This window comes from Mesoplodon mirus (genome assembly GCF_964341445.2).
Source record: "Mesoplodon mirus genome assembly, chromosome: 2".
Classification (NCBI taxonomy): domain Eukaryota; kingdom Metazoa; phylum Chordata; class Mammalia; order Artiodactyla; family Ziphiidae; genus Mesoplodon; species Mesoplodon mirus.
The window spans coordinates 125,185,777-125,213,031 of NC_138977.1; the positions used below are offsets into that span (position 1 = coordinate 125,185,777).

General features: G+C 41.9%; 1 protein-coding gene and 1 pseudogene across 2 annotated transcripts in view; one reads left to right on the forward strand and one right to left on the reverse strand.

Moving 5' to 3' along the window:
• GRK4 (G protein-coupled receptor kinase 4) overlaps nucleotides 1–27,255 on the forward strand; it is a 72,161-nt gene that overhangs the window by 3,783 nt on the left and 41,123 nt on the right. Inside the window, 3 exon segments of the mRNA XM_082611064.1 lie at nucleotides 15,318–15,413; nucleotides 20,678–20,790; nucleotides 23,633–23,710. Coding sequence (XP_082467190.1) covers nucleotides 15,318–15,413; nucleotides 20,678–20,790; nucleotides 23,633–23,710 — 287 coding nt within the window.
• On the reverse strand, nucleotides 3,387–5,070 carry LOC309794090 (small ribosomal subunit protein uS8-like; annotated as a pseudogene). The gene has a single exon. The product of its transcript is annotated as a small ribosomal subunit protein uS8-like (transcript).

The window sequence follows — 27,255 nt, forward strand, 5'->3', positions numbered from 1 at the left end:
AGCCACATTGATATTTTTCCTTGGGTTCTGTTTTAGTTATCTTCCTGATTACTGTTGCGTTTCTAAAGTATAGTGTTGATCAATTCAGACTTTTCTAAGCCTCATGAGGAGATAGCTCACTTAAACCAACTCCATCTTCTTTTCCCTTACCAATATAGTTATATCACTGTTTTTAATTCTTGTATTAGTTATCTTTATAACTTAAAAAATTAAGCTTAGGGCTTCCCTGGTGGAGCAGTGGTTAAGAATCCACCTGCCAATGCAGGGGACATGGGTTTGAGCCCTGGTCTGGGAAGATCCCACATGCCGCGGAGCAACTAAACCCGTGCACCACAACTACTGAGCCTGTGCTCTAGAGCCCGCGAGCCACAACTACTGAGCTCACGTGCTACAACTACTGAAGCCCGCCCACCTAGAGCCCGTGCTACACAATAAGAGAAGCCACCGCAATGAGAAGCCTGTGCACAGCAACGAAGAGTAGCCCCCAGTCACTGCAAGTAGAGAAAGCCCATGCAGCAACAAAGACCCAATGCAGCCAAAAAAAAAAAAAAACTTAGATTTTTAATTTTTGATTTCTTCTGGTAATGATAATTTTATCCAAAATGTTTTCCAATAAAAAAGAAAAAGATCCTCAACAAAATACTAGCAAACAGAATCCAACAGCACATTAAAAGGATCATACACCATGATCAAGTGGGGTTTATTCCAGGAATGCAAGGATTCTTCAATATACGCAAATCAATCAACGTCATACACCATATTAACAAATTGAAGGAGAAAAACCATATGATCATCTCAATAGATGCAGAGAAAGCTTTCGACAAAATTCAACACCCATTTATGGTAAAAACCCTGCAGAAAGTAGGCATAGAGGGAACTTTCCTCAACATAATAAAGGCCATATATGACAAACCCACAGCCAGCATCATCCTCAATGGTGAAAAACTGAAACCATTTCCACTAAGATCAGGAACAAGACAAGGCTGCCCACTCTCACCACTCTTATTCAACATAGTTTTGGAAGTTTTAGCCACAGCAATCAGAGAAGAAAAGGAAATAAAAGGAATCCAAATCGGAAAAGAAGAAGTAAAGCTGTCACTGTTTGCAGATGACATGATACTATACATAGAGAATCCTAAAGATGCTACCAGAAAACTACTAGAGCTAATCAATGAATTTGGTAAAGTAGCAGGATACAAAATAAATGCACAGAAATCTCTGGCATTCCTATATACTAATGATGAAAAATCTGAAAGGGAAATCAAGGAAACACTCCCATTTACCATTACAACAAAAAGAATAAAATATCTAGGAATAAACCTACCTAAGGAGACAAAGGACCTGTATGCAGAAAATTATAAGACACTGATGAAAGAAATTAAAGATAATACAAATAGATGGAGAGATGTACCATGTTCTTGGATTGGAAGAATCAACATTGTGAAAATGACTCTACTACCCAAAGCAATCTACAGATTCAATGCAATCCCTATCAAACTACCACTGACATTTTTCACAGAACTAGAACAAAAAATTTCACAATTTGTATGGAAGCACAAAAGACCCCGAATAGCCAAAGCAATCTTGAGAATGAAAAATGGAGCTGGAGGAATCAGGCTCCCTGACTTCAGACTATACTACAAAGCTACAGTAATCAAGACAGTGTGGTACTGGCACAAAAACAGAAAGATAGATCAATGGAACAGGATAGAAAGCCCAGAGATAAACCCACGGACATATGGTCACCTTATCTTTGATAAAGGAGGCAGGAATGTACAGTGGAGAAAGGACAGTCTCTTCAATAAGTGGTGCTGGGAAAACTGGATAGGGACATGTAAAAGTATGAGATTAGATCACTCCCAAACACCATACACAAAAATAAGCTCAAAATGGATTAAAGACCTAAATGAAAGGCCAGACACTATCAAACTCTTAGAGGAAAACATAGGCAGAACACTCTATGACATAAATCACAGCAAGATCCTTTTTGACCCACCTCCTAGAGAAATGGAAATAAAGACAAAAACACATGGGACCTAATGAAACTTAAAAGCTTTTGCACAGCAAAGGAAACCATAAACAAGACCAAAAGACAACCCTCAGAATGGGAGAAAATATTTGCAAATGAAGCAACTGACAAAGGATTAATCTCCAAAATTTATAAGCAGCTCATGCAGCTCAATAACAAAAAAACAAATAACCCAATCCAAAAATGGGCAGAAGACCTAAATAGACATTTCTCCACAGAAGATATACAGACTGCCAACAAACACATGAAAGGATGCTCAACATCTTTACTCATTAGAGAAATGCAAATCAAGACTACAATGAGATATCATCTCACACCAGTCAGAATGGCCATCATCAAAAAATCTAGAAACAATAAATGCTGGAGAGGGTGTGGAGAAAAGGGAACACTCTTGCACTGCTGGTGGGAATGTGAATTGGTACAGCCGCTATGGAGAACGGTATGGAGGTTCCTTAAAAAACTACAAATAGAACTACCATATGACCCAGCAATCCCACTACTGGGCATATACCCTGAGAAAACCATAATTCAAAAAGAGACATGTACCAAAATGTTCATAGCAGCCCTATTTACAATAGCCAGGACATGGAAGCAACCTAAGTGTCCATCATCGGATGAATGGGTAAAGAAGATGTGGCACATATATACAATGGAATATTACTCAGCCATAAAAAGAAATGAAATTGAGCTATTTGTAATGAGGTGGATGGACCTAGAGTCTGTCATACAGAGTGAAGTAAGTCAGAAAGAGAAAGACAAATACTGTATGCTGACACATATATATGGAATTTAAGAAAAAAAAATGTCATGAAGAACATAGGGGTAAGACAGGAATAAAGACACAGACCTACTAGAGAATGGACTTGAGGATATGGGGAGGGGGAAGGGTAAGCTGTGACAAAGTGAAAGAGCGGCATGGACATATATACACTACCAAACGTAAGGTAGATAGCTAGTGGGAAGCAGGTGCATAGCACAGGGAGATCAGCTCGGTGCTGTGTGACCACCTGGAAGGGTGGGATAGGGAGGTTGGGAGGGAGACGCAAAAGGGAGGGGATATGGGAACATATGTACATGTATAACTGATTAAATTTGTTATAAATAAAAAAATAAAAAAGAAAAAGAAAAAAAAAAAAGAAAAAGTATGGGAATTCCCTGGCAGTCCAGTGGTTAGGACTCCGCACTGTCACTGCCGAGGGCCGGGTTCAATCCCTGGCCGGGAAACTAAGATCCCACAAGCCATGCGGCATGGGAAAAAAAAGGAAAAAGTATTTTCATTTTTGACAATTGAAACATTGATAAACATTTCTGATTTTTTTCCATTGAGGCATTTTATTTGCATGAATGTATTACATCCCTAGAAAAAGAATCCCAGGATTTTCCCTCCTATGTGTTTTCATCTTGCTTTATGGACCATGATGCTAGCTGAGGTTGTCAGTCCAAAGGGACCAAACTGACGGGACGGGAGCAGGTTACTCTGCCGTTTTTCTAGATCTTTGAGTTGCACATCAAATCTGGGCTGATCACTCCACACTTGTTTAGCCTGCCTGAGAGCTTCACAACAGTTTTCCCAGCTCTGTGATCATGGGATCACATGGGATCAAATTCTCCAATGGAACCATGCTTCATCATCACAGTTGGAAAGTGGACAATGAGTTTGGAGGACAGCCTAGTAAGAACCTGGCTTTGGCCTCTATTTTCGGCATTGTTGATGCTCTCAAGGGCATCAGCGGGGGCATTCGTGCCCACTGTTATGGTGGCACGGAAAGATGGCGGAAAGAGCATTTCTAATTTTTTTTTGAAGTATAATTGACTTATAGTATTATATTAATTTTAGGTGTACAACATAGTGCTTTGGTATTTCTGTATGTTACAAAATGATCACCATGATAGACCTAGTTACCATTTGTCACCATACAAGGATATTAAAATATTCTTGACTATATTCTTTATGCTGTACATTACATCCCTATAATTTATTTATCTTATACCTGGAAATTTGTACCTCTTAATCTCCCCCACCTATTTCACTCATCCCCCCAGCACCCCCCTCCGCTCTGGCAACCACCAGTTTGTTCTCGGTATCTATGAATCTGTTTCTGTTTTGATAAACGTTCCTAATTTAATGTGAATGTGGTTTCTTTAATTGTGTAAGAGTTCAAAGTGTAGAAAATAATATAACAAACACCCCAGTGCTCACTGCCCAACAGATCTTAACGTTTTGCTGTATTTCATTTCTTTCTTTAAGAAAAAAACATTGCAGATATACTTGAAACACTTTGTGTATCTTTCCAAGATCCCAGGCCCTTCCCTCATTCCCCAGAGATAACCAAGGTCTCTCTACACTTTGGCTGTTTAGGTTTGTAGGTAACAATATGGAGTATTGTTTTACATGATTTAAACTTCAGGTCAGTGCTGTTGCTCTGTGTGTGTGTGTGGTTTTGTTATCCTTGTTGATGTATAAGTTCCCTTCCTCCTCTATTCCCTCCCTCCTCTTTTCCCTCCCTCGTCTTCCTTCCTTTCCACTCTTGCTAGCACGTGGAGTTATCAGACCCTCAAACTTTTGTTGCTGAAGGACATGAAATGTTATCTTACCATTTATATTAGTCTGCTTGGGCTGTCATGACAAAATACCGCAGACTGGGTGGCTTAAATGACAGAAATTTATTTTCCCACAACTGTGGAGGCCAGGGGTCCAAGACCAAGGTGCCAGCATGGTTGAGTTCTGTTGAGGGCTCTCTTCCTGTGTGCTCACATGGCCTTTCCTCTGTGTTGGCTGAGAGAGGGGGAGATCTGGTAACTTACTCTTACAGGGACACCTATGGGATTAGGGTCCTAACCCTCTGGCCTCATTTAACCTTAATTACTACCCTAAAGGCCTCATTTCCAAATACAGTCACATTGGAGATCAGCGCTTCCAACATGTGAATGGGAGGGGGAGGATACAGGTCAGTCCATGTAACACTGTTTTAATTTGTGTTTTCCTAATTACCAGGGAGATTGAACATCTTTTCACATTGACTGGTGATTCAGCTTTCCTCTTTGTGAATTGCTTCTTTGCATCTTCTGCCCAGTCAGGGGAGAGTATCTCATTGATTTGTAGCAGCTCTTTGTATAATCTGGATACTAAATATGCTTGCACAAGTCTCCCATTTTCTGACTTGCCATATTAGTTTTCCTGTTGCTGCTGTAACAAATTACCACAAAACTTAATTATCTAACAGATCAGAAGTCTGAAAAGGGTCTTACTAGGTTAAAGTCAAGGTGTCAGCAGGGTTGCGTTCCTTTCTGGAAATTCTAGGGGAGAATCCATCCATTTTCTTGCCTTTTGCAGCTTCTAGAGGCTGCTTGCGTTCCTTGACAATATATCAAGTGTTAGCAAAGATGCCAAGTAGCTGCAACTAGAACTCACACACATTGCTTGTTGGAGTGTAAAATGGTCGAACCAGCACAGGAAAAATAGCAGTTTCTAATAAAGTTACACACACACCTATGCTATGACCCAGTGATTCCCCGTCAGGATATAGCCAGGTGAAATTCATACATACGTCTCCAAAAAGTCTAGTTTATACCAGCTTTATTCCTAACAGTCTCAAACTGGAAACAGCCCAGGTGTTCTCAGTAAGAGAATGGATCAACAAATAATGAAACAGTATAATACTACACTGCAATAGAAAGGAGTTAACTACTGACACATGCAACAGCCTGGGCACATCTGAAGAGCCTTATGTTGAGGGGAAAATCAGAAGAAACTATTCAATACAATCAATGATTTCATGAGCATGAAGTGAAATTAATCCACGGCCATCTGAATGGGAGTCATGATTGCTTCCAGGAAGGGGGGGTGTGACACAAAAGAGGCAGCAGGGAGCTTTGGGGGACAACGAGGATGTTCTATTTATTGATCCAGGTGGTAACTGTGTGCATACATACATTTGTAAAAGTTCATCAAGAAATAGCCTTAAGGGCTTCCCTGGTGGCGCAGTGGTTGAGAGTCCGCCTGCAGATGCAGGGGACACGGGTTCGTGCCCCAGATCCCACATGCTGCGGAGCGGCTGGGCCCGTGAGCCATGGCCGCTGAGCCCGCGCGTCCGGAGCCTGTGCTCTGCAACGGGAGAGGCCACAACAGTGAGAGGCCCGCGTATCGCAAAAAAAAAAAAAAAAAAAAAAGAAAAGAAAAGAAATAGCCTTAAGATTAGTGCATATTATTGTGCAAATTATATCTGGTAAAAGTTTTGTTCTTAAAGGAAAAACAAATTCATTAGATAGTGACTCTCTGTACCTTAAAGGATTGGTAAAACTTGCTTGTGAAAATGCCTGGGTTTGGTGCCTTTTCCTCTCTGGAAGAAGGGATGGGAATGGTTCTTTTTATTATCTGTTTAGTTTCTTTAATAGTTATTGTGATATTCAAGATTCCTGTTTCTTCTTGAGCTATGTTTGGTAATGTGTGGTTTCTGAGAAAAATATTTTCCTCTAAGTGTTCAAATTTATTTGGCATAAATGTTATTTGTAACGTTTTCTTACTATTTTACAATTACAATTGTGACCTTTTTTATTTGGAGTATTATTTGTGTGTGCCTGTCTTTCTTTCTTTTTTTTTTTTTTTTTTTTTGCGGTACGCGGGCCTCTCACTGTTGTGGCCTCTCCCGTTGTGGAGCACAGGCTCCGGACGCTCAGGCTCAGCGGCCATGGCTCACGGGCCCAGCCGCTCTGCGGCATGTGGGATCTTCCCGGACCGGAGCACGAACCCGCGTCCCCTGCATCAGCAGGCAGACTCTCAACCACTGCGCCACCAGGGAAGCCCGTGCCTGTCATTTTTCTTAGACTTGAAAAAGATGTTTCTATTTTATTAGTCTTTTCGATGAACCAGCTTTTGGTTTCATATGCTATTGTATGTTTGCCTTCTGTTTTATTAATTTCTGCTTATATTATTATTCTCTTTATTTTGATTGGCTTCTACCTTCTTGAGCTGAATGCTTAATCCATTTCTCTTTTTCTTTTTTTCCATTCCTTCATCAAGAGTTTACTGGCCATTTGTTTTGTGCTAGGAACTGTGGTAGGTACTGGAGTAAGCCATAAACTCGGCAGAAAATTTGCCTTTGGGGTGACAGGGAAGTGGAGGAAACAAGCATCTTATGACTAAATGCAATGTGATTAACTAAATTTCAATGATCTCTGAAAGAAAGAAAAAAAGAACTGAGACCAGAAACTAATAAGCTTCTGCATCAGGTCACCCATGCCTAGACATATTTGCCAATCTCTTTCTTAGTAGAACTTTGTGATTAGTGTACTGTTCGTACTGATAACTGTTAGATGAACTAAGACTTAATACAGTTTACTTTCTGCTTAAATTAAGCACAGTTCTATAGAGTAGGCAGCAATCATAGACATACATATATTTCCAGTTCCTGGTCAGATCTAGTTGCTATTTCTCTTCTGCCTGGACTGTCCCCTCACTGGAGATGGTCATCATTCTTGTTTCATGTTGGCTCTTTGCCTGGGTTCCAAGCCTTGTCCTCCGCCTCTGCTTGTGTCATCATCACCTGCATCGTCAGGGCTTTTTCCCCTGTCCAGTACCCTCTGCACAATGACCACTGCCCACCACTGGTCACTAGGGAATGGTCCTCTTTCTAGGCGAGGGACCCTGCAGCCCTCGGACTTCCCTGAATCTCAGCACCCTGGGTCTTCTGTGTTCTGTCTGCACTTGAGCTGGGGAGTGGCTTTTAAATGCTCTCCTTTGACAGAATAACAACAGAGATTGAGTTCTAACGTGTTAAAGTGCTACAGTTTCCAGACCTGCAGCTGTTCAGGTCATTTTACTGTTTGACCACTTCAGACCAACAGCCGTGTCAGCTATGTTAACATTCATCTTAACCTTATGGTTGAAATAACCCTTAAGATTTCTCATCAGTACAGTAACGTGGTTTCACAGCTTGTGGAAATTCTGTTTCCCTCCCATTTCTCACTGTATATACTATATTGTGAACATTCACTTTTAGCCCAATTGACATTTTTAAGTGTTTTTACTTTTGTGCATAAAACATCAAATCAGGGACTTCCCTGGTGGTCCAGTGGGTAAGACTCTGTGCTCCCAATGCAGGGGGCCCAGGTTCGATCCCCTGGTCTATGGAGTAAAGGAATTGAGTTGCAAATGGAGGCAAAATGATTTTTCTATAGAAGACCATGGAAACTACCAGATAAGATGGCTCGAATGTCTGCCCATCATCACCTATGATTTACAGAAAGCTGCACAACAGCTCAGAGACAAGGAAGCCTAGAATTGGATAACCTAGCAGGAGGTGCCAGGTGAATACAACGTATAGCTTTTTACTGAAACACAACTTTATTTTTTCTCCGAAGACTTTACGTACATCAACATTAAATCAAGTACATCAAAATTTCACTAACTTGAGTTCACATGAGTTATCAAGCCAGTATGACTCAGTGGAAGTCTGAATTAGGGGTCTTTCCTAAGAAAATGACAAATAAGATGCTTATCTTCTGTGCCAGCTCCATTTCTGCTACTAGTCAGCGGATATCCTGTGATCAAGGTTTCTCAGGCGCAAAGGGAGGACCTGGCCTGGCAGGTATAGGCTGCCTCCTCGTCAGTGTGTGGAGCTGGAAATGACCTCCTGTCACCCTGTGCTCTGGCCCAGAAGCCAGAGGTCAAACAGAGCCTTGAGTCCTGGGCACCACTCTGCAGCACCTGCACCTCTGGCCTGTGACCCTCCCTGGGAGGAGCCTGTCCACTTCACTGGCTTTTATGCATCAGGAGCACCGGGGCTGTGACTTTGCTGGTCTCTTCCTTCCTCTTTGCAGGCATTTTAGAGGAACACTAAGAAAAAGGATTACTGTTGGGCGGTATGAGGGGAAGGGGCTGTTTCGGAGCCAGAAGATGATGACGGCGCTCAAACAAGGGGAGCCCCGTGTGGACAAGCAAGTAAAGGTAGAGAAGCAAAAGGAGCAGAGGGCCTGTCGTCTCCATTTCCCCTGGGACAGAAGTGCCAGGGCACAAACAGTGTAGTGGGTGCAAGTAAGAAGACCACCCTTTCTTCTGAGATTTTATAGCAATTCTTTTGCATCAGAATAGCCTTTCTCAGGAAGTACTGTGATAACAAACGGGCCAGAGCCGAGGTGTTCTTTTCCCCTCACTTGGCCAGGTAAGGTACTTAGAGGGAAATCTGATGTATCTTCTCTCATCCCCCCTTTTGAAAGACACCCCTGGGATTTTCTTACGGGATGAGGAAGGACTGAGAGGCATTTTTTCCTGCGTCTTTGCAGTGACCGTGCTAAGGTAAACACTGACACTGGATGCAGGAAGGGAAGAGAGATAACCCCGGAGCGTCGTACAGGAGGAAGCTGGGGCCCGGTCTGCCGTTTCAGCAGTTCTGGTTACGTTCTGCCCTGTGCTTGGAGAGTTTTCTACGGCGTTAGTCGTCACAGCCAATGACTCCCTCACCAAGGCTGCTGCATCTGCACGTCATCTTCACTTCTGGTGGCGTATAGAGAGCTGGGTGATACCTTTTCAGTACTTAAACCACAAATGACTTTATGTTGTTTGACTAGATCTCTTTTTTTTTTTTTTTTAATTTTTATTGTGGTAAAATACACACAAAATTTATCATCTTAACCATTTTAGGTGTACAGTTCAGTGGTATTAGGTGCATTGACATTGTTGTGCAACCATCACCACCATCCGTCCACAGAAACCTTTTCATCTTATAGAACTGAAACTGTCCCCATCGTTAGTAATAACTCCCCATTCTCCCCTCCTTACAGCCCCTGGAGGCCACCATTCTGCTTTCCATCTCTTATGATGCTGACTATTCTAAATACCTCATATGAGTGGAACTGTACAATATTTGCCTTTTTTTGACTGGCTTATTTTACTTAGCATAATGCCCTTAAGGTTTATCCATATTGTAGCATGTGTCAGAATTTCCTTCCTTTTTAAGGATGAATAATTCTAAGTATATTCTAAGTATATACTTCTTTTGCTTATCCATTCGTCTGCTGATGGACATTTGGGTTGCTTCCACATCTTAGCTATTATGAATATGCTGCTATGGACGTGAGTGTACAAATATCTCTTCGAGATCCTGCTTTCAGTTCTTTTGGGTATATACCCAGAAGTGGAATTAATTGCTGGATCTTATGGTTGTTCTATTTTTAATTTTTTTGAGGAACCTCCATACTGTTTTCCACTCCCACCAACAGTTTCCATTTTACATTCCCACCAACAGTGCATAAGCGTTCAAATTTCTCCACATCCTCATCAACACTTGCTATTTTCTTTTTTTTTTTTGATTTAGCCTCTCCATGGGTACGAGGTGGTACAAGGTTTGATATGGGTTTCTGTAATGATTATTGATGTTAAGCATCTCCTCATTTGCCTATTGGCCATTTATGTATCTTCTTTGAATAAATGTCTATTCAACTCCTTTGCGCATTTTTGAATTGGTTGCCTTTTGTTGTTGTTGTAGGATTTTAGTTCTCTATATATTCTGGATAATAATCCCTTACCAGATATATGATTTGTAACTGTTTTCTCACATTGGGTGGATGTTCATAGAGTAAATTGCTGTACAGTAATTAAAACAAATTGATTTACTCATTCAACAAATGTTTACTGAGTGGTTATTTTATGCCAGATACTCATCTAGATATTGGGGGGTACAGTTATGAATAACGCAGGTAAAACCCCTCTCTTCAAGGAGTTTATAATCTAGTGGGGAGACAGGTCCTCAACAAGGTATGTAAAATAGATTGTGTAGTAGATAGTGTTAAGGGCTGAGAAGAAATAATGAAGCAGAGAAGGGAGATGCTAAAGATTGGACATGAGGTGGGGCATGACTGTTTAGGTGGGGTGACCAGGAATAAAGAAAGCCCTGAGGAAGAGCTTTCCAGGCCAAGGGACAAGGAGGGCAAAGGTCCTGAGGCTGGGGGTCGGGGAGGAACGGAGTGGGACGGAGTAAGCAAGTTGTATCAAAATGGACCAAGTTGCTTGAAAAAATATTAAATTGTAGAGTGATGTATGCAGTAACACACCATTCCTGTTAATTTAACAACCTTTAGAATAGGGCTTCTTAATCTAAATAATTACCTACAGTTGTAAAGGAAGCCAATTATATTAAAATATAAAATTTTTAATGGATTCGTGTTACAATACGTGCTTTGTTATTAGAGCATTAAGTGACAAGGCAATACATGTAAAACATAGGCAGGTTAAGGTGTCATCTTTTAAAGATCTGTCAGTGTGAGGGCTCTTGCTGATCAGCTCAAATGGGGATTGTAAACTGAGGGATGGCCTTTGACTTACCTACTTCCGTGTGTTGATCAATACAGTTGTAGGGAATTGTAGAGAGTAAAGTAGATAGCTAGACCACCCATGTGAGAACTTGGGACCTGGCCACTTGGAGTCTGAACGATTAACTGCCAGGCACAGAGCTGCCTAAGAGTTGGTTGGCCGTGTCGCATGAGTGCTTGTAGACAGTTTGGCTGCTGGCCTGGCACCTATACTGTAATTTCAAAGTCGTTTGAGATACAAGATATTTTGAGTTACCTCTAATAACTATGATGTGACATGAAAATCTGAATTCTCCTGGTGATGAAGTCACAGGCACTGCTAATATGATTGTACTTTTGCTTATATTTATAGCAGAAGGAAGTGATGAATTTTGGTTAGAAGTTTGTGAAAATAAAGATGATTTCTTTTTCCAATTTGAATTCAGGGACACCCCGATATCTGCTGTGGATCCCAGTTTAAGAATCTTGTTTTAAAACAGTACGATATTGTTCATGGCTACACACACACACACACACACACACACACACACACAGATATTTACAAATGGAATAATACACACTAAATTCATGATTGTAGTTGGATGGTGTGTAATGTCACAAAATATGTTATAAAAATAATTATGGCATTCAAGGTATAAAACCATGTCACAAGCCCCTCAATATCCAGGACCCACGGGGGCCAGCTCTTCCTCACGTTGTGCATTTATCTTGGCAGTCCTGGTTATGGATGGAAAAACAGCCGCTGTGACAGAGGTGGCATCCCCATTTTTCCAGGGCGGTTACTTGGGTTCAAATCCCAGCCTCCCTGCTTACTGGCTGTAAAGCTTTGGGCTGATTATTCCACACATCTGTGCCCTCGTTTCCACACCTGTAAAATGAGGATTATAACAAGAGCTCAGCAATAGTACTCGCCTTGTAGGGCTGATGGGAAGATTTAGTGAGAGTAGACTTGTGAAACTTCTAGAAAAGTATCTGGCTTTTAGTAAATGCTAATAAGGGCTACTCATTATTATGGCCATCACCATAACCATTTCTGACATCTTGGGAGTTTTGGTTTACTCTTATTTTCATTTCACACATACCTTAATTTCTTTTTTCTTTTTTAATATTTATTTATTTATTTGGTTGCATTGGGTCTTAGTTGCGGCACGTGGGATCTTCCGTTGCAGCGCATGGGCTTCTCTCTAGTTGTGGTGTGTGGGTTTTCTCTCTCTAGTTGAGGTGCGCTCAAGCTCAGTAGTTGTGGCATGTGGGCTTAGCTGCCCCACTGCATGTGGGATCTTAGTTCCCTGACCAGGGATCGAACCCGCGTCGCTTGCATTGGAAGGCAGATTCTTTACCACTGGACCACCAGGGAAGTCCCAACATACCTTAATTTCTAAACGTGTTCATGGCAAATCTTTAGTTTAGATGCTTTTGCACTTCAAAAAAAACACAAAACTGCTTTGGTTTCAGCTTACTGCTTCTTAATAGACAGTACTGTTTAAGCGGGATTCCTGGAGTCAGGCAGGCCTGAGTGTGTCTTGGTTCTTCTCTCGCCAGCTGTGTGACAGTGGCAAGTTATTTACTCTTAGCTTGGGTCCCTTATGTGAGAACAGGGACTAACTAGTAGCAGTACCTACATCTGAGGGGGCGATTGAACGAGTCCATAGGTGGGAAGGTCCTAGAGAGGTAAGGGTATTGTGGACCTGTGAAAATCCTAACTCTTCTCCTTTCAGCCCTCGAGAGGCTTGCCTCTCTCTCGGACAATCAGGGTGGGCTTCCTGGAGGGGGTCCTGCTTGAGCCGAGGGGAGATTTTGTAAGTGGCGTGGCTTGGGTATGGTGTGCCTGTGGATGGTGTCAGGCAGGGCTGCGCTCTGTTCTCACTTCATCCTCAGACTCTGTGACACCTTCAGGGTCTGTAGGAGGTGGAGAAGTGAGCTTGTATTTGCATGTTAGGAAGGTGACCCTGAGAGGCAGTGGGGAGGGTCTGGAAGGGAGGAAGAGGTCGGAAGGCCAGTTAGAAGGGAGGTGGAGGAGAGTGGTAGCCCTGGTGTGAAAGGACAGTAGAGAGGGCGGGGGTGGGGAGGGCGGGAGCGCCTCGGAAGGCCAGGCTGGCCTCCGTGATTCTGCACGGTGTGCCTGGTGCCCAACAGGGCCCTGCACGCGGGACCGCAGCAGCGCACCCCTCCTGAGTGACTGACTGCGGTGCTTAGCAGAGTTAGATGGTGCCCCAGTTTCCTGCTTCCTTCGCCTGGTAGATGGTAGCTGTTGGCAGAATTCTCAGTGTGGAAAGAGGACTGGATTGCAGGGGGTGATGAGTCTAATTTGAAGCTGACCTTGGGGTGCTCTGGGACGTCCGGAGAGTGGGTGCAAGTCCAGGGCTCACGATCTCAGTTGAAATGGGGGGAGTAGTAGAGCAGAAAGGAAGGCTGAGGAGGAAGGCCCTGTGTCTCCCACCTGCACCCACTAGGCAGCCACTGTCAAATCTCTGTCTGCAGCCAGGCCTTCCCTCCTGAGCCTAAGACAGCCCCCCACCTTCTGGTGTCTTCCTCTCCAAACTGGGAGCACGTCACTTCCCCGAGAAACAGGACCTTCCTCCTGATTTCCCTGTTCTTCCCAGTAGTCCTGGAGGCTTTAGTCACCAGCCAAAACTGTGATGTTTTTAGATAACTAATGAGAACCTACTGTATAGCACACGGAGCTCTACTCAATGCTCTGAGTAGAGTTCAGGAAGGAAATCCAAAAAAGAGGGGATACATGTATACACATAGCTGATTCACTTTTCTGTGCAGTAGAAACTAACAACGTTGTAAAGCAACTATACTCCAATAAAAATTAATTTAAAAAATAATCACCAAACCAAACCAAAACAAAACAAAACAAAAAACTGTATGTTTTCTCTTGGATAAAATTCAGTAAAACTTCAGTTCCTCAGAACGCTTAAAATCGAAGGTTCTAATTTCTCGGAGTTAAACTTTTTTTAAAGGTCAGTTGTTTAAAAACCTCTTTCTAAAATATCATCTAATTGCTTTTCCCACCATTCTTGTCTCGCTAGGGACAGTCTTCTCCCAGACCTTCCCAAGGCTCACATCCTCACATCCCGGGTCACTGCCTAAGCGTGACCCTCCGGAGGGGTCTCTCCTGGTCCTGCCTCAGCCCAAAGAGCACCCTCCGCCTGTGCCTTGCTTGATTTTGTTTCACACCGTTTATCACTATATGATTGGCTAATTTTTTTCTTATCACTTGTCATTAAGTGATTTTTAATCTCTCTCCCTCACTAGCATGGTATTTTTTTACCATTGTATTTCCTGCACTTTGAAGGTGTTTGGTATATAGTGGGTGCTTAATAAATAATTGTTGAACGAATATTTATAAGCAGCCCTTTATGACATGATATTAGGTCTGGTTTACAAACTTGGATACAGGCTTAGCAGAGCTGCTTACGAAGGTCCAGGTTACCTGATTTCTAAACGACAGAGCCAGTGACTGATTGCCTCGGTGGGATTTTCACACTTCATCAGGGTGCGTTCCAGATCACTCATCGTAGGTACCCAAGCTACTCAAACAGAATACATTAGTGGAAGAAGTTGTCAGAAATGGATGTTTCTGGGACTTTCCTGGTGGCACGGTGGTTGGGAATCCGCCTGCCAATGCAGGGGACACGGGTTCGAGTCCTGGTCTGGAAGATCCCACATGCCGCGGAGCAACTGAGCCCTTGCGCCACAACTACTGAGCCTGAGCTCTAGAGCCCGTGAGCCACAACTACTGAGCTCACGTGCCGAAGCCCACCCGCCTAGAGCCCGTGCTCCGCAACAAGAGAAGCCACCGCAATAAGAAGCCTGCGCGCCGCAGCAAAGAGTAGCCCCCGCTCGCCACAACTAGAGAAAGCCCACGCACAGCAACGAAGACCCAAGGCAGCCAAAAATGAATAAATAAATTAATTTTTAAAAATGGATGTTTCTGATTGTTACAAAAAGGCGTTGCTTTTTTCAAATTTAGGAGGATATGGCAAAAAAAGCGGTCGTAGTAAAAAATGGAGGGAGATGCTGAAGCTGCCCACCGTCATCCAGTGCAGCAAGCTTCGACATTCGATAGGTGAGTAAGGAAGCCGCACCTGCTTGAGTCTGGAGGTCATGGCTGGCGTTGTGCTGTTTCGTTTGTTAGATGTTGGTCTTTCCTTAGTCCTTTATTTGCTTCAAATGCTATTTAATAGATTCTCCATATATCGTCACGATTCTTCCCAGGAAAAAACCCTGTAGATTTTCTAATGTGCAGTTATAAAGTATGGCTATTGACTTTTTCATTAAAAACCTTTTTTAAGAACTGGAACTTCCCCGGTGGTCCAGTGGTTAAGACTCCACGCTTCCAGTGCAGGGGCTGCAGGTTCGATTCCGGATCGGGGAACTAAGATCCCACATACTGTGGGGCACAGCCAAAAAAAAAAGTGATATATACCCATTGTTCTAGGTAGAACAGAAGAGAAATGTAGCAATCCTCTCTAGAAGTGAACACTGGTAACCGTTTCTCAGTCTCCTTCCATACAGTTCTCTATGTGTATGGACAGGAATTACTGGTGAGAACTTCAGGAAAGGAATAGTCAGATAAAAAATAAGGTATGGCGGGGTCATGGAATACTCTGCAATGTAAAGAATGAGAGAGTTAGCTACAGGTCCTGACATGAGCACAAGAAGTCACAAGTAGAGTCTTGTCTAAGGGCAATCATAATTGTATTTTTTTAATTAATTAATTTATATATTTATTTATTTTTGGCTGTGTTGGGTCTTCGTTTCTGTGCGTGGGCTCTCTCTAGTTGTGGCGAGCGGGGGCCACTCTTCATCGTGGTGCGCAGGACTCTCACTGTCGTGGCCTCTCTTGTTGCGGAGCACAAGCTCCAGACGTGCAGGCTCAGTAGTTGTGGCTCATGGGCCTAGTTGCTCCGCAGCATGTGGGATCTTCCCAGACCAGGGCTCGAACCCGTGTCCCCTGCATTGGCAGGCAGGTTCTCAACCACTGTGCCACCAGGGAAGCACTGTATTTTTTTTAGAGACATGATTTCCAGTTCAGAGGGTATGTGCATTCAAAATTTTGATGTTCCCAAATTACCCTTCAAAAAGGCTGTATAGCTTTACCCTTGCCTATGACCTTGCTAACACTGGTCGTTATCAATGTTTTTAACCTTTACTAAACTAATTTGAAAAGTGGTCTCTTGTTTTAATTATGGATGGGGTTGAGCATTTTCATTGGGTTTTTTCAATTTGCTTTTTTCGAATTCATTTTTAAAAGTTCTTTATATATGAAAGGAGTTATCCTTTTATATTCATTGTGAATACATTTTATATCATGCTTTTTGCCTCTTGGCTTACAGTATTTTTCAATATGGCAGTTTTAATTTTGTATATAGACAACTATATCAATATTTTTCTTCTTAGTCTCTGAGCTTTATGTTGTACTTAGGGAGGACTCCTTTACTCCCTAAGATAATTTTTTTCAAAATCTATCTCTTCTTTAGTACTATTATAGTTCCTTTTTAAGGAAGTTTAAATATTTTAACTATCAAAATTAATTTCAGATAGTATAAAGTGGGAGTATTTTTCCCCAAAGACCTATCCAGCCATTTTAATGTCATTACATTTTTTCCCTCATTATGTTTTAAAAAAGCAGTTTTATTGAGATATAATTAACATGCCATACAATTCACCTATTTAAAGTGTACAATTCAATGTTTTTTAATACATCCTCAGAGTTGTGTGACCATTATCACAATCAATTTTTCAATTTACAACATTCTCATCACCCAAAAGAAATCCCATACCCATTGGTAGCCGCTCCCCATTCCCTCCCCCACCTCTAGCTACAGGCAACCACTAATTTACTTCTATCTTTATGGACTTGCCTATTCTGGACATTTCATATAAATGGGAAACATATACTATGTGATCTCTTGTGACTGGCTTCTTTTCACTTAATGTAATCTTTTCAAAGTTCATGCATGCTGTATCATGAATCAGAACTTAATTCCTTTTTGTTGGCAAATAATATTCCATTGTATAGACATATCACACTTTATATATCCATTCAGCATTTCATAGACATTGAGTTGTTTTCATTTTTGGTCTGTTATGAATAAAGTGACTACAGTGATTCACGTACAAATGTTTTTTAAATTGTGGTAAAATATACATAACCAAAAGGACCATTTTAAGAACGTAAATTTTAAGAATGTAGGCTCCCTCCTGCTGCTGTCTCCTCACCACGAGGGGACTCAGAATTGGAGTGAGTCGCCTTCTGAGATGCACTTGTCACCGGAAGCTGGCCTCTCCTTCCAACACTCACCACCTCCCTCTGGCAGCAGCTGCTCATCCGCTGGCTGGTCCCCTGCCCCATCCCCCTGTCCCAGCCCCGCTGCCCCCGTCTCCTCCACGGCCCCAGATCCAGACGACCCTCAGAAGTGAGCAGGTCCCATAAGGTCTCTGCTGTCCTCACAATGCCCAACTTGTAAGTATTATTGTGAAGTTCAAATGAAATAATACACGGAAAGGACTTACAATCATAGTGGCATGCAGTAAGAGGTGAAAAATATTACGTGTAGTTATTATTTTTATCTGTTCCTTCTAGGAGAGAGAGAAACTCCTTAGTCTGGCACCAAGGCTTTTTGAAAATCTGATCAGTCTTTTTAAATTTTAATTTAATTAATTTATTTTTAAAAATGTATTTATTTTTGGCTGCGTTGGGTCTTCATTGCTGTGTGCGGGCTTTCTCTAGTTGTGGCGAGCGGGGGCTACTCTTCGTTGTGGTTTGCGGGCTTCTCATTGCAGTGGCTTCTCTTGTTGCAGAGCATGGGCTCTAGGTACACAGGCTTCGGTAGTTGCGGCATGCGGGCTCAGCAGTTGTGGCTCGCGGGCTCTAGAGCGCATGCTCTGTAGTTGTGGTGCACGGGCTTAGCTGCTCCTCAGCATGTGGGTTCTTCCTGGACCAGGGCTCGAACCCGTGTCCCCTGCATTGGCAGGCAGATTCTTAACCACGGTGCCACCAGGGAAGTCCCTGCCATTCATTTTAGGAGATTTCCTTATTATCCAGATAAACATCCATGCTTTTATGCACATGCAAAGTACTATCCAGCCCATCCCACTGTGTTTTGTCATTAATCATATTTTAATTTAATTTCTAAGCCCACACTCTTGTTCTGTGACTGCTTCTTTCATGCTTTATGTTCTAGCAGTCCCTTCAGTCTCTAGTATAGAGGATACTAATTAGGGTTTTAAAAGGTAAGTTTTCTGTTGCCTGAATTACCTTTTCTCCTGGGTCAGTTCTTCTGCTGGCTTTTTTTGTTTGTTTATTTGGTTAGTTGGTTTTGGTTTTAGTTTTTACCTGCTGCTTTTCCCCTGTATCTAGAGACATGCAATTATTATTCAGGTTTATATTAAGGGCTGTGTTTCTTTGTGCGGTGGCGGCCTGGCTTCCTCTGTGGTTGTACCCCTCTCTTGAATGGTGTTCTGGAAGGCGGATGTGTCAGCGGGGTGCCGTGCAGACAGGGCCTGCGTTCCAGTGGCCACAGCATGGCTCCACTTTGCCAGCAGAGTGTGTAGTTCTTCAGCTGTGCTCTGCCTCCCCCCTGGGGTCCCAACTTTCTGCCAAGTGGCTTCAGCCTGAAGAAGTCCCTTGGTCCGCAGTTGTGTCCAGGCCTGGGAGCGGCTTCTGGGACCCAGACACCTGGGCGACCTGCTTATCTCTGCAGATTCAGCTGGTGGTTCCTTTAACAATCCAGCCCCATAGGCTTTCTCTCTTCCAGGTAATCCTCAAATTTCTCACTCTTGAGAGTGCCTCGTATTCTTTTTCCAGATCACGTTTCATTCTTTTTGTTGTGATTTTGTCTTTGTTCCTTTCAGTAGGAAGCTGGGTAAGAAGTTTGGCATACCTAAGCTCCATCTACCTCAGTGGAAACCAGGAACATTTCTGAACCTTTGAGTTTGGGAGGAAAGAGTTAAAAACTCTCAACTTTTTAAAAACATCACTTTTTGACTGCCTTGTGTCTTTTGTTTCTTAAACGTAGTTAGTGAGTATCCCTAAAGTAAAATGTGGTAGCAAAATTAGACAAAGTGGGTTGTAGAATTTTTGCAAAACAGGTGCTGATATTTGTTGAATCAAGCAGTTGTGCATTGGCAAGATATTTGTTGAATCAAGCAGTTGTGCATTGGCAACCAAAGTGTTTATATCCTTGCCTGTATTTTCCATGTGCAAACTCCAGTGACCCAAAACAGGATTTAGTTCCTACATATACTTGACATTAATAAAGCCTTTAGTTGAGGATACTGTTATGGCTTGCTTTCTTTTCATGAATTTCATTTAATTCTTCAGCTTTAGAGCTATTTTAGGAGTACTTGGACATAATTATGCTCAACTTCAGAGGCACTGCTAAAAGAGCAACTGATTTTCTTGCTGAAGTTTCTTTATTTTTTTTAACATCTTTACTGGAGTCTAATTGCTTTACAATGTTGTGTTAGTTTCTGATGTATAACAAAGTGAATCAAATGATCTCTGAAAGTATAGTCTTTGCTGAAGTTTTTTTTTTTTTTTTTTTTTTTTTTTTTCTTTTTGCGGTATGCGGGCCTCTCACTGTTGTGGCCTCTCCCGTTGCGGAGCACAGGCTCCGGACGCGCAGGCCCAGCGGCCACGGCTCACGGGCCCAGCCGCTCCGCGGCATATGGGATCCTCCCAGACTGGGGCACGAACCCGCATCCCCTGCATCGGCAGGCGGACTCTCAACCACTGCGCCACCAGGGAGGCCCTGCTGAAGTTTTAATGAACCTATTTTGAACATAAGATTTTGCTTTATATCCCTCATGACACTTTGACCAAATATTAGTGCCTTGATCTCAAAACAGTATCAGTGTTTGGGGTAAAGTAAGGTATGCAACAGATTATCCCACCAAAAAGAAAAAAAAAAGTTAAAAAATCATTAAGCATATATAATATTTGTTAACTTGTAAAAGAATAGAAAGGTATCAAGATGAAAAAGAGTTCTAAAAAATCTAATTTAGTACATTCCTGTGGTATATTTCACATGCATGTAATTTGTGCCAAACACACAGAGTGGTTGAAGCAGTGGAAGGGCAGACCCAGTCATCTTCCCTCATTTCCCCAGGGAATAGCACCCCTCCCCCCTTCCCCCCCCTTTTCTTCCAGCTGCCTTTGGCACTTCAATTTTAAATATTCTTGATAACCCAGTGTAAATTAGTAAACAAAACACTGGTTTCAAAGATAATACTGCAATTACTGCTTTTTACTTTTATTGTATCAGGTAGAAGCAGTAAGGTTCAGAAAACCTTATATTTGTTTGTTTCTTGTCCCTCTTCACCCAGAGAAGGAGTATAGCAGTCTTTGTGACAAGCAGCCAATTGGAAGACTTCTCTTCAGGCAGTTCTGTAATACAAAGCATGATCTAAAGAGGTGCATTGAATTCCTGGATGCAGTGGTAAGTAATTTATCTCAGTGTTGAACCACCCAATCTTGTGCTTTTGAAAACTGAAGACTAAGATGTGCGCTCTCTAAGTTAATTAGACCTTGGCAGTGAGGTAAGAGTGGATAAACTATTGTCTTGGTGTGTCATGTTATCTTGGTTTGGGTAAAGTGGGTAAAGTGGTAGTTCATATAGATTACATGTCAAGTATTGGAGGATCAAAGGTATTTGCTACATAACTTTGAAACATGCTGCTTTAAATTGTAAGAAGGTTGAAGGGCTGATTAAGACGGTGTGCTTGTACCGCTGCCTGAAAGGCCCCCTTCCTGCCTTCCCCTAGCGACACTGTGTACTTAAAACCCTTTAACCCAGAAGCACGCGGAGGGAAGAAAGCTCGTGCAAGAAGCGTGGTCGCAGCAAACGGAACTGACTGTGATTTATAAGTTTTCCCACATTCCTGTGTATCCAGCTTGGTATTTACTGTGATTTCCTTTTAGGTAAAGAAATTTTGTGTTTCTGAAACTTTAGAGATACCACTGGCAAGCCTAGAAGTTTCAAAACTATGAAATTCAGCAACAGCTTAACGGAAGATTGGTAGAATTTAATAGAAAGGCTCTCTTACTTTTAGTTATTTGCATCAAGATTGTGACACCTCCTCTCTCTGCTTTAGCCTGTCCTAGTTACATCAGCAAATATGTATTGACTCCTGTTGTATGCAGAGTACTATCCTATATCCTGGAGTTTTTATTCATTTTTTCCCCTGACATAGCTTTTTAAAAATATGTATTTGTAATGTATTTTTTCAGAAAACCGTTTGAGGCTCTTGCCAGTTTTGTTGTTTGCTTCCTACCCCCTGGAGCTCCCCAGGCCTCTCCTTCCTGGTACCTTGATGGGATAAGGCAGGACTGGGAAAGGGGGCAGTCCTGTTTCAAAGTGGACCCGGAGGCAGTAGCCTACTGAGTTGGGGACTAGAATGTCGATACGTCTTCATGTGTGGGTTCTAGTTGCCAAGCTGCTGTATTTTAAGAATTTAGGGACCTACAATTCTTCTTTATTCTAAAATGGCTAAACTGCCTTGTTAAAACTCTCTTTTAGGTTTAAATCTGTTTTTTCTTTGTTTTCTTTGTTTTATTTTATATTGGACTATTGTTGATTTACAGTGTTGTGTTAGTTTCAGGTGCACAGCCAACTCTTCTGCTATTGTCCTACCTGTTAGTTACTAGGTGCAGCAGGTTTTGCTTTTGGATGATAGCCGAGTGGGTGAATACATCACGCCTGCCCCTGCCATTGTGCAGCACTCACTGCTCCGACTCTCCTCGTAGTGGGTGATGGCAGGTTCTTTGAACTTCTTGAGCGGAGAGAGGGCATCTTATCCATCTCCCCCTCATGGCCCCTGACATGGTTGTGTGCCCTGTTCCCTGCTTCGTGTTTGTTGAGTGAATTAATAGCGTCTGTATCAGTCAGGGGCCGATGAAAGAAATGAAGGCAATAAGATATACATAGTGAGAAATTTACTGCAAGGAACTAGCTTACATGACTGTGAGATCTGGCTAGGGAAGTTGCAGATCTGCAGGACAGACCATCAGGAAGGGCAGGATGGAACTCTGCAGAAATGGGGTGAAGCTGCTGTCCTCAGGCAGAGTTTCTTCTAGGAAGCCTTAGTTCTGTTTGTACGGCCTTTCCACTGATTGAATCAGGCCCACACAGATTACATAGGGTTAAAGCCAACCAATAGAGACTCTGATCGCATCTACTGTATGAATACCAGCATCACAGCAACACTAGGTTAACGGCTGAGTAACTGGAGATTGGTGCCCATCAAGTTGGCACGTGTCCAAAGACCATCACAGAATCACAGCTTTCTTTCCCATTAACTGCCTGCCGTGTAGTGTCCAGAGCTCCCGGGGCTTGAGCTGAACAGTGTGCCAGTCAGTGTGCTGGTGAGGGCCATCCCCTGAACACAGAGCGTGGAGCTGGCTCTGGCCGGGTGGTCAGCCTGGTGGTCACGGCCCCTGTGCTGGGCCTGAGAAGGGTACGGAATGAGGGCTGAGGGTGGACTCCAACCCACAGCACTTTGTCTTGGAGTCCCTTTCATGTGTTCAGTGGATCAGCTTCCTTGGGTCTTCCTTTCCTCCCTTCTCTCTTCAGCTCCATCTGACTTTTAGCTTCACTGCTCTTCTAAGGCCCCAACCTGCAAAATCGGGGCTTCACTGAGGCCTCCTCATGCTTGAGGCTCTGTGGCTCTTGACACTGTTGAGCACCTTCTTCTTGAAATTCTCTTATCTAGGCCTTTGTGATCTCTCCTCTGTTTTCTTTTCTGTTTCTTCCTCCTTGCTTGTCCTTTATGGATGTTTAGATATTGATCAGGTGCTGCTTTTGACTTCTCCATTTTCTGGCCTGCCTGGTGTCATCCACTCCTAGGGTCTCTCTCCTGACACCTGTGTGTGAATGACTCCTGCTCAGGTATTGCCAAGTCTGACTTCCCTGGGAGCACTGCATGCAGGTGTCCAAGTGCCTCTTGGACCCCTCTAAAATGCCGTTGCCTAGAATAGCCCAAGCTGTTTATTTTATTCCATTTTATTTGGCCGCATTTAATGGCTGAAAATACAGTATGATGTAGAGAGCATTGTGGAATGTATTACTTTACTACTTTATTAATCCCTTAAAAAAAAAAAGTTTTTTTCCCCTCATGGCCATTAGTTTTCCAAAGAAGAGCTGCAGACACTTGACCAATTGAGCTGCTCTCTGGTTCTTAGGGCACCAAGTCAATTCCACAAGTCAGAGGATTTTTGAAACATCACGAAGTCCGTGAAGAAGCTTAGCTAACATTTTTCTTTTCTCTCATTGCTGCAATCAGGCAGAATATGAAGTGGCTGCTGATGAGGACAGAAGAGACTGTGGGCTCCTGGTCTTAGACACATTCTTCATTGAGGAGGTGTGTTTTCTTCTGTAGCGTAAAGATTTGTCAATAACTTACTTAAATAATCAGTGTGCATAGCCATCTTTACTTAGTTGGAATAAGTGTGTTAAAATCTTTAATTTCTTATAAATGTTCCTTTTCTGCACTTTCTTTCGATTCACTGAGGAAACTAATAATTAAATCTCTTAGGAAATTGATTTAAAGAATTTTAAAGTTTCTATGTGTCCTCAAACAGAATATAGGCTTAGAGAATTTTACTTTCTTCTCTTGGACTGAAAATAACATTTTTCTCTTAAAAGCTTTAATGGGTCTTCGTTTTTATACTTTTTGAGTCACTTGGTTCTTACAGTTTAGTGTGTCCCTGAAATTAGAGTTGTAACCTGCTTCCCTCCATATGGCTTGCTTTTTGCAGGCCGTTAGAAGTCCTAAACCCTGGGCAGGTAACTCTGTTGCAGAGTTGGAGGAGTGATGGCTAACATGTAGTGAGGACTGCTCTAAGCCTTGTGCATGTAACACATTACTTAATGCTCACAACAAACCTGTGAGGTAGGTGCATTATTATGTCTGTTTTCACATGATAAGACTGAAAATCAGAATGGGTGAATGACTTACCGAAGATTACACAACTAGTAAGTACCTGAGCCAGGAATCAAACGTGGAGAGACTGTAGTTGGAAAATAGTGTGGTGAGAATGGGTTCAGAACATTCCAATTGTGAACGTAGCTAATGAAGGTGGTAGGGCCATCAAGGAGGGGGGCTCACTCATAAAGATTGAATGCCAGAGGGAAAGACCAGTGGACTTTCTAGCGGGCACAAAGATATTCCCATAGCCAGTGCTGGCAGAGATGTGATTCACACCCAAATAGGTTTTGACTCCAAAGCTTGGGTCTACCCCAGCCTCCGGCCTCAATACCTTGGCTATAGATCATTCTTTTCAAACACAGGTGTTCACAGCATCTACATATTTGTAGGAACCCCCAGGACACTAATTGGGAGCTATAGAAGAGAAGTTTCCTTTATGTAGTTTTTAAAGTCTTTTTTGTTAACTTCTTTTTCCTTCTTCACCTTTCCTGAAGAAATACTCACATGGCAAGAGAGGTTGTGAAGGAGAAAGACGTAATTTGAAAAGTTATCCTGGTGGATATAGCAAGTATAGAAGCAGGAGGGAACAGCAGATGTCCATCTGTGGCTCAGTAGTAGTGAGATGTCTCTGGGCTGCCTGAAGATGGTGTTGTTGTTTTTGTTTTTCCTTGTCAACTGGGGGAAGCTATCCTTCTGCCTTACTCAAAAAAAAAAATGACAATGAGTGACATCACCATTGTAGTTTATCTTCTTGTTGTCCTTTCTTTAAAAACAACAACAAAAATCTCTTTCTTTTACATATCAAAAAGGGAACTCCTTTACTCAAATTTCAACACCACCGAATACCTAAAGCCCCTAAAAGTAAGGCAAGACTGTATGTGTTCAGTCTTATATTTCTTTATCCTTTCACTCAGTCATTCTTAGTTTTCTTTTCAAGATTCCCAAATATTAAAATTCAGCCAAACTTAATTTACAAATAAGAAACAACAACAAAAAAAAACATGACCAAAACCAAGTGCGATTTATCCCAGGAATGCTAAGTTGGTTCAATATCTGATAATCAAATTAATATAATACATTATATTAATAAAGTACAAAAAAACTCACATGATGATCTCAGAAAAGGCAGAAGAAGTATTTGACAAAATCCAAAGACTCCTTTACAATAAAAGCCCTCAACAAATTAGGAGTGGAATGGAACTTCCTCAACCTGGTGAAGGACATATACACAACACAACCAACGTCATACTTAAATGTGAAAGATCGGATGCTTTCCCCCTAAGATCAGGAACAAAATAAGGATGTTTACTCTCATCTCTTCTACTTGGCGTTGTACTGGAAGTTCTAGCTAGGGCAGTTGGCAAGAAAAATAAATAAAATGTATCCAGATTGAAAAAGAAGAAGTAAGACTATACACAGATAACATGATCTTGTCTTAATCCATTCAGGGTGCTATAGCAAAATACCACAGACTGGGTGGCTTATAAACAACAGAAATTTATTGCTCACAGGTCTGGAGGCTGGAATGTCCAAGATCAAGGTGTCAACATGGTCACCTTCTGGTGAAGACCCTCTTCCTGGTTCATAGCCAGCACCTTCTTGCTGTGTCCTCACATGGTGGAAGAGGTGTGGGGTGTCTCTGGAGCCTCTGTTGTAAGGGCACCAGTCCCACTCATGGGAGCTCCATCCTCATGATCTATGCATCTCCCAAAGGCCCTACCTCCCAATATCATCACTTTGGGGTTAGGAATTCAACATGTAAATTTGGGGGGCACACATTTCAAATCACAGCACTTGTATATAGAAAGTCCTGAGTATCTACACACACATTAGGGGAAAAAAGCTGCTAGAGCTAATAAATGAGTTCAGCAAGGTTGCAGGGTACAGGATTGCTATACAAAATTCTATTGTGTTTCTATACACTATCAATTAAAATCCAAAAGTGAAATTAAGGCAATTCCATTTACAATAACAAAAAAGAATAGAATAGTTAGGAGTAAACATAACAAAAGAAGTGCAACACTTATACACTGAAAACTTCAAAACACCATTGAAAGAAAGTAAAGAAGAACTATAATAAAATGGAAAGATATCCTATGTTCATGGATTAGAAGACTTAATACTGACTTGTAGATTCAATATAATCCCTATCAAAATCTTAACTTCCTTTTTTTTGAGGAAATTAACAAGCTGATCTTAGAATTCATACACATACTAAAAGGATCCAGAATAGTTATAACAATCTTAAAAAAGAAGAACACAGTTGGAGGACTTACACTTCTCAATTTCAAAACTTACTACAAAGCTACAGTAATCAAGACAGTATGGTACTGGCATAAGGACAGACATACAGATCAATAGAATAGAATCGAGAGTCCAGAAACAGTCAACTGACTTACAGTATAGCTGCCAGCACAATTCAGTGGGGGAAAGAATAGTCTTCTCGATAAATGGTGCTGGGACAACTGGATATCCACATGCAAAGGAATGAAGTTGGACCCTTATCTAATACCATATAAAAATTAACTTCAAATGGATCAAACACCTAAATGTAAAAGCTAACACTGTACAACTCTTAGAGGAAATCTCTAAGGTGTAAATCTTAGCTGAAAATCTTTTAGGTATAAATCTTCATTTCACCTTGATTTAGACAGTGGTTTCTCATATATGACATCAAAAGGACAGCAACAAAAGAAAAAAAACAGATATATTGGACTCCATCAAAATAGTGCTTCAAAGAGCACTATAAAGGAAAATAAAAGGCCTCCTATAGAATGGGAGAAAATATTTGCAAGTCCAGTATCCAGTTAGGATCAGGTATCCAAAATATACAAAGAACTCTTACAATTCAACAATAAAAAGACAACCCAATAAAGATGTATATTTTCAACAGAGAAAAATAAGCATATATCTGCAAAATCCACCCACCTCTTCTTCCCCATCAGTGGACTTCCCTATCAGAGTTCTCGGTGTCCAGA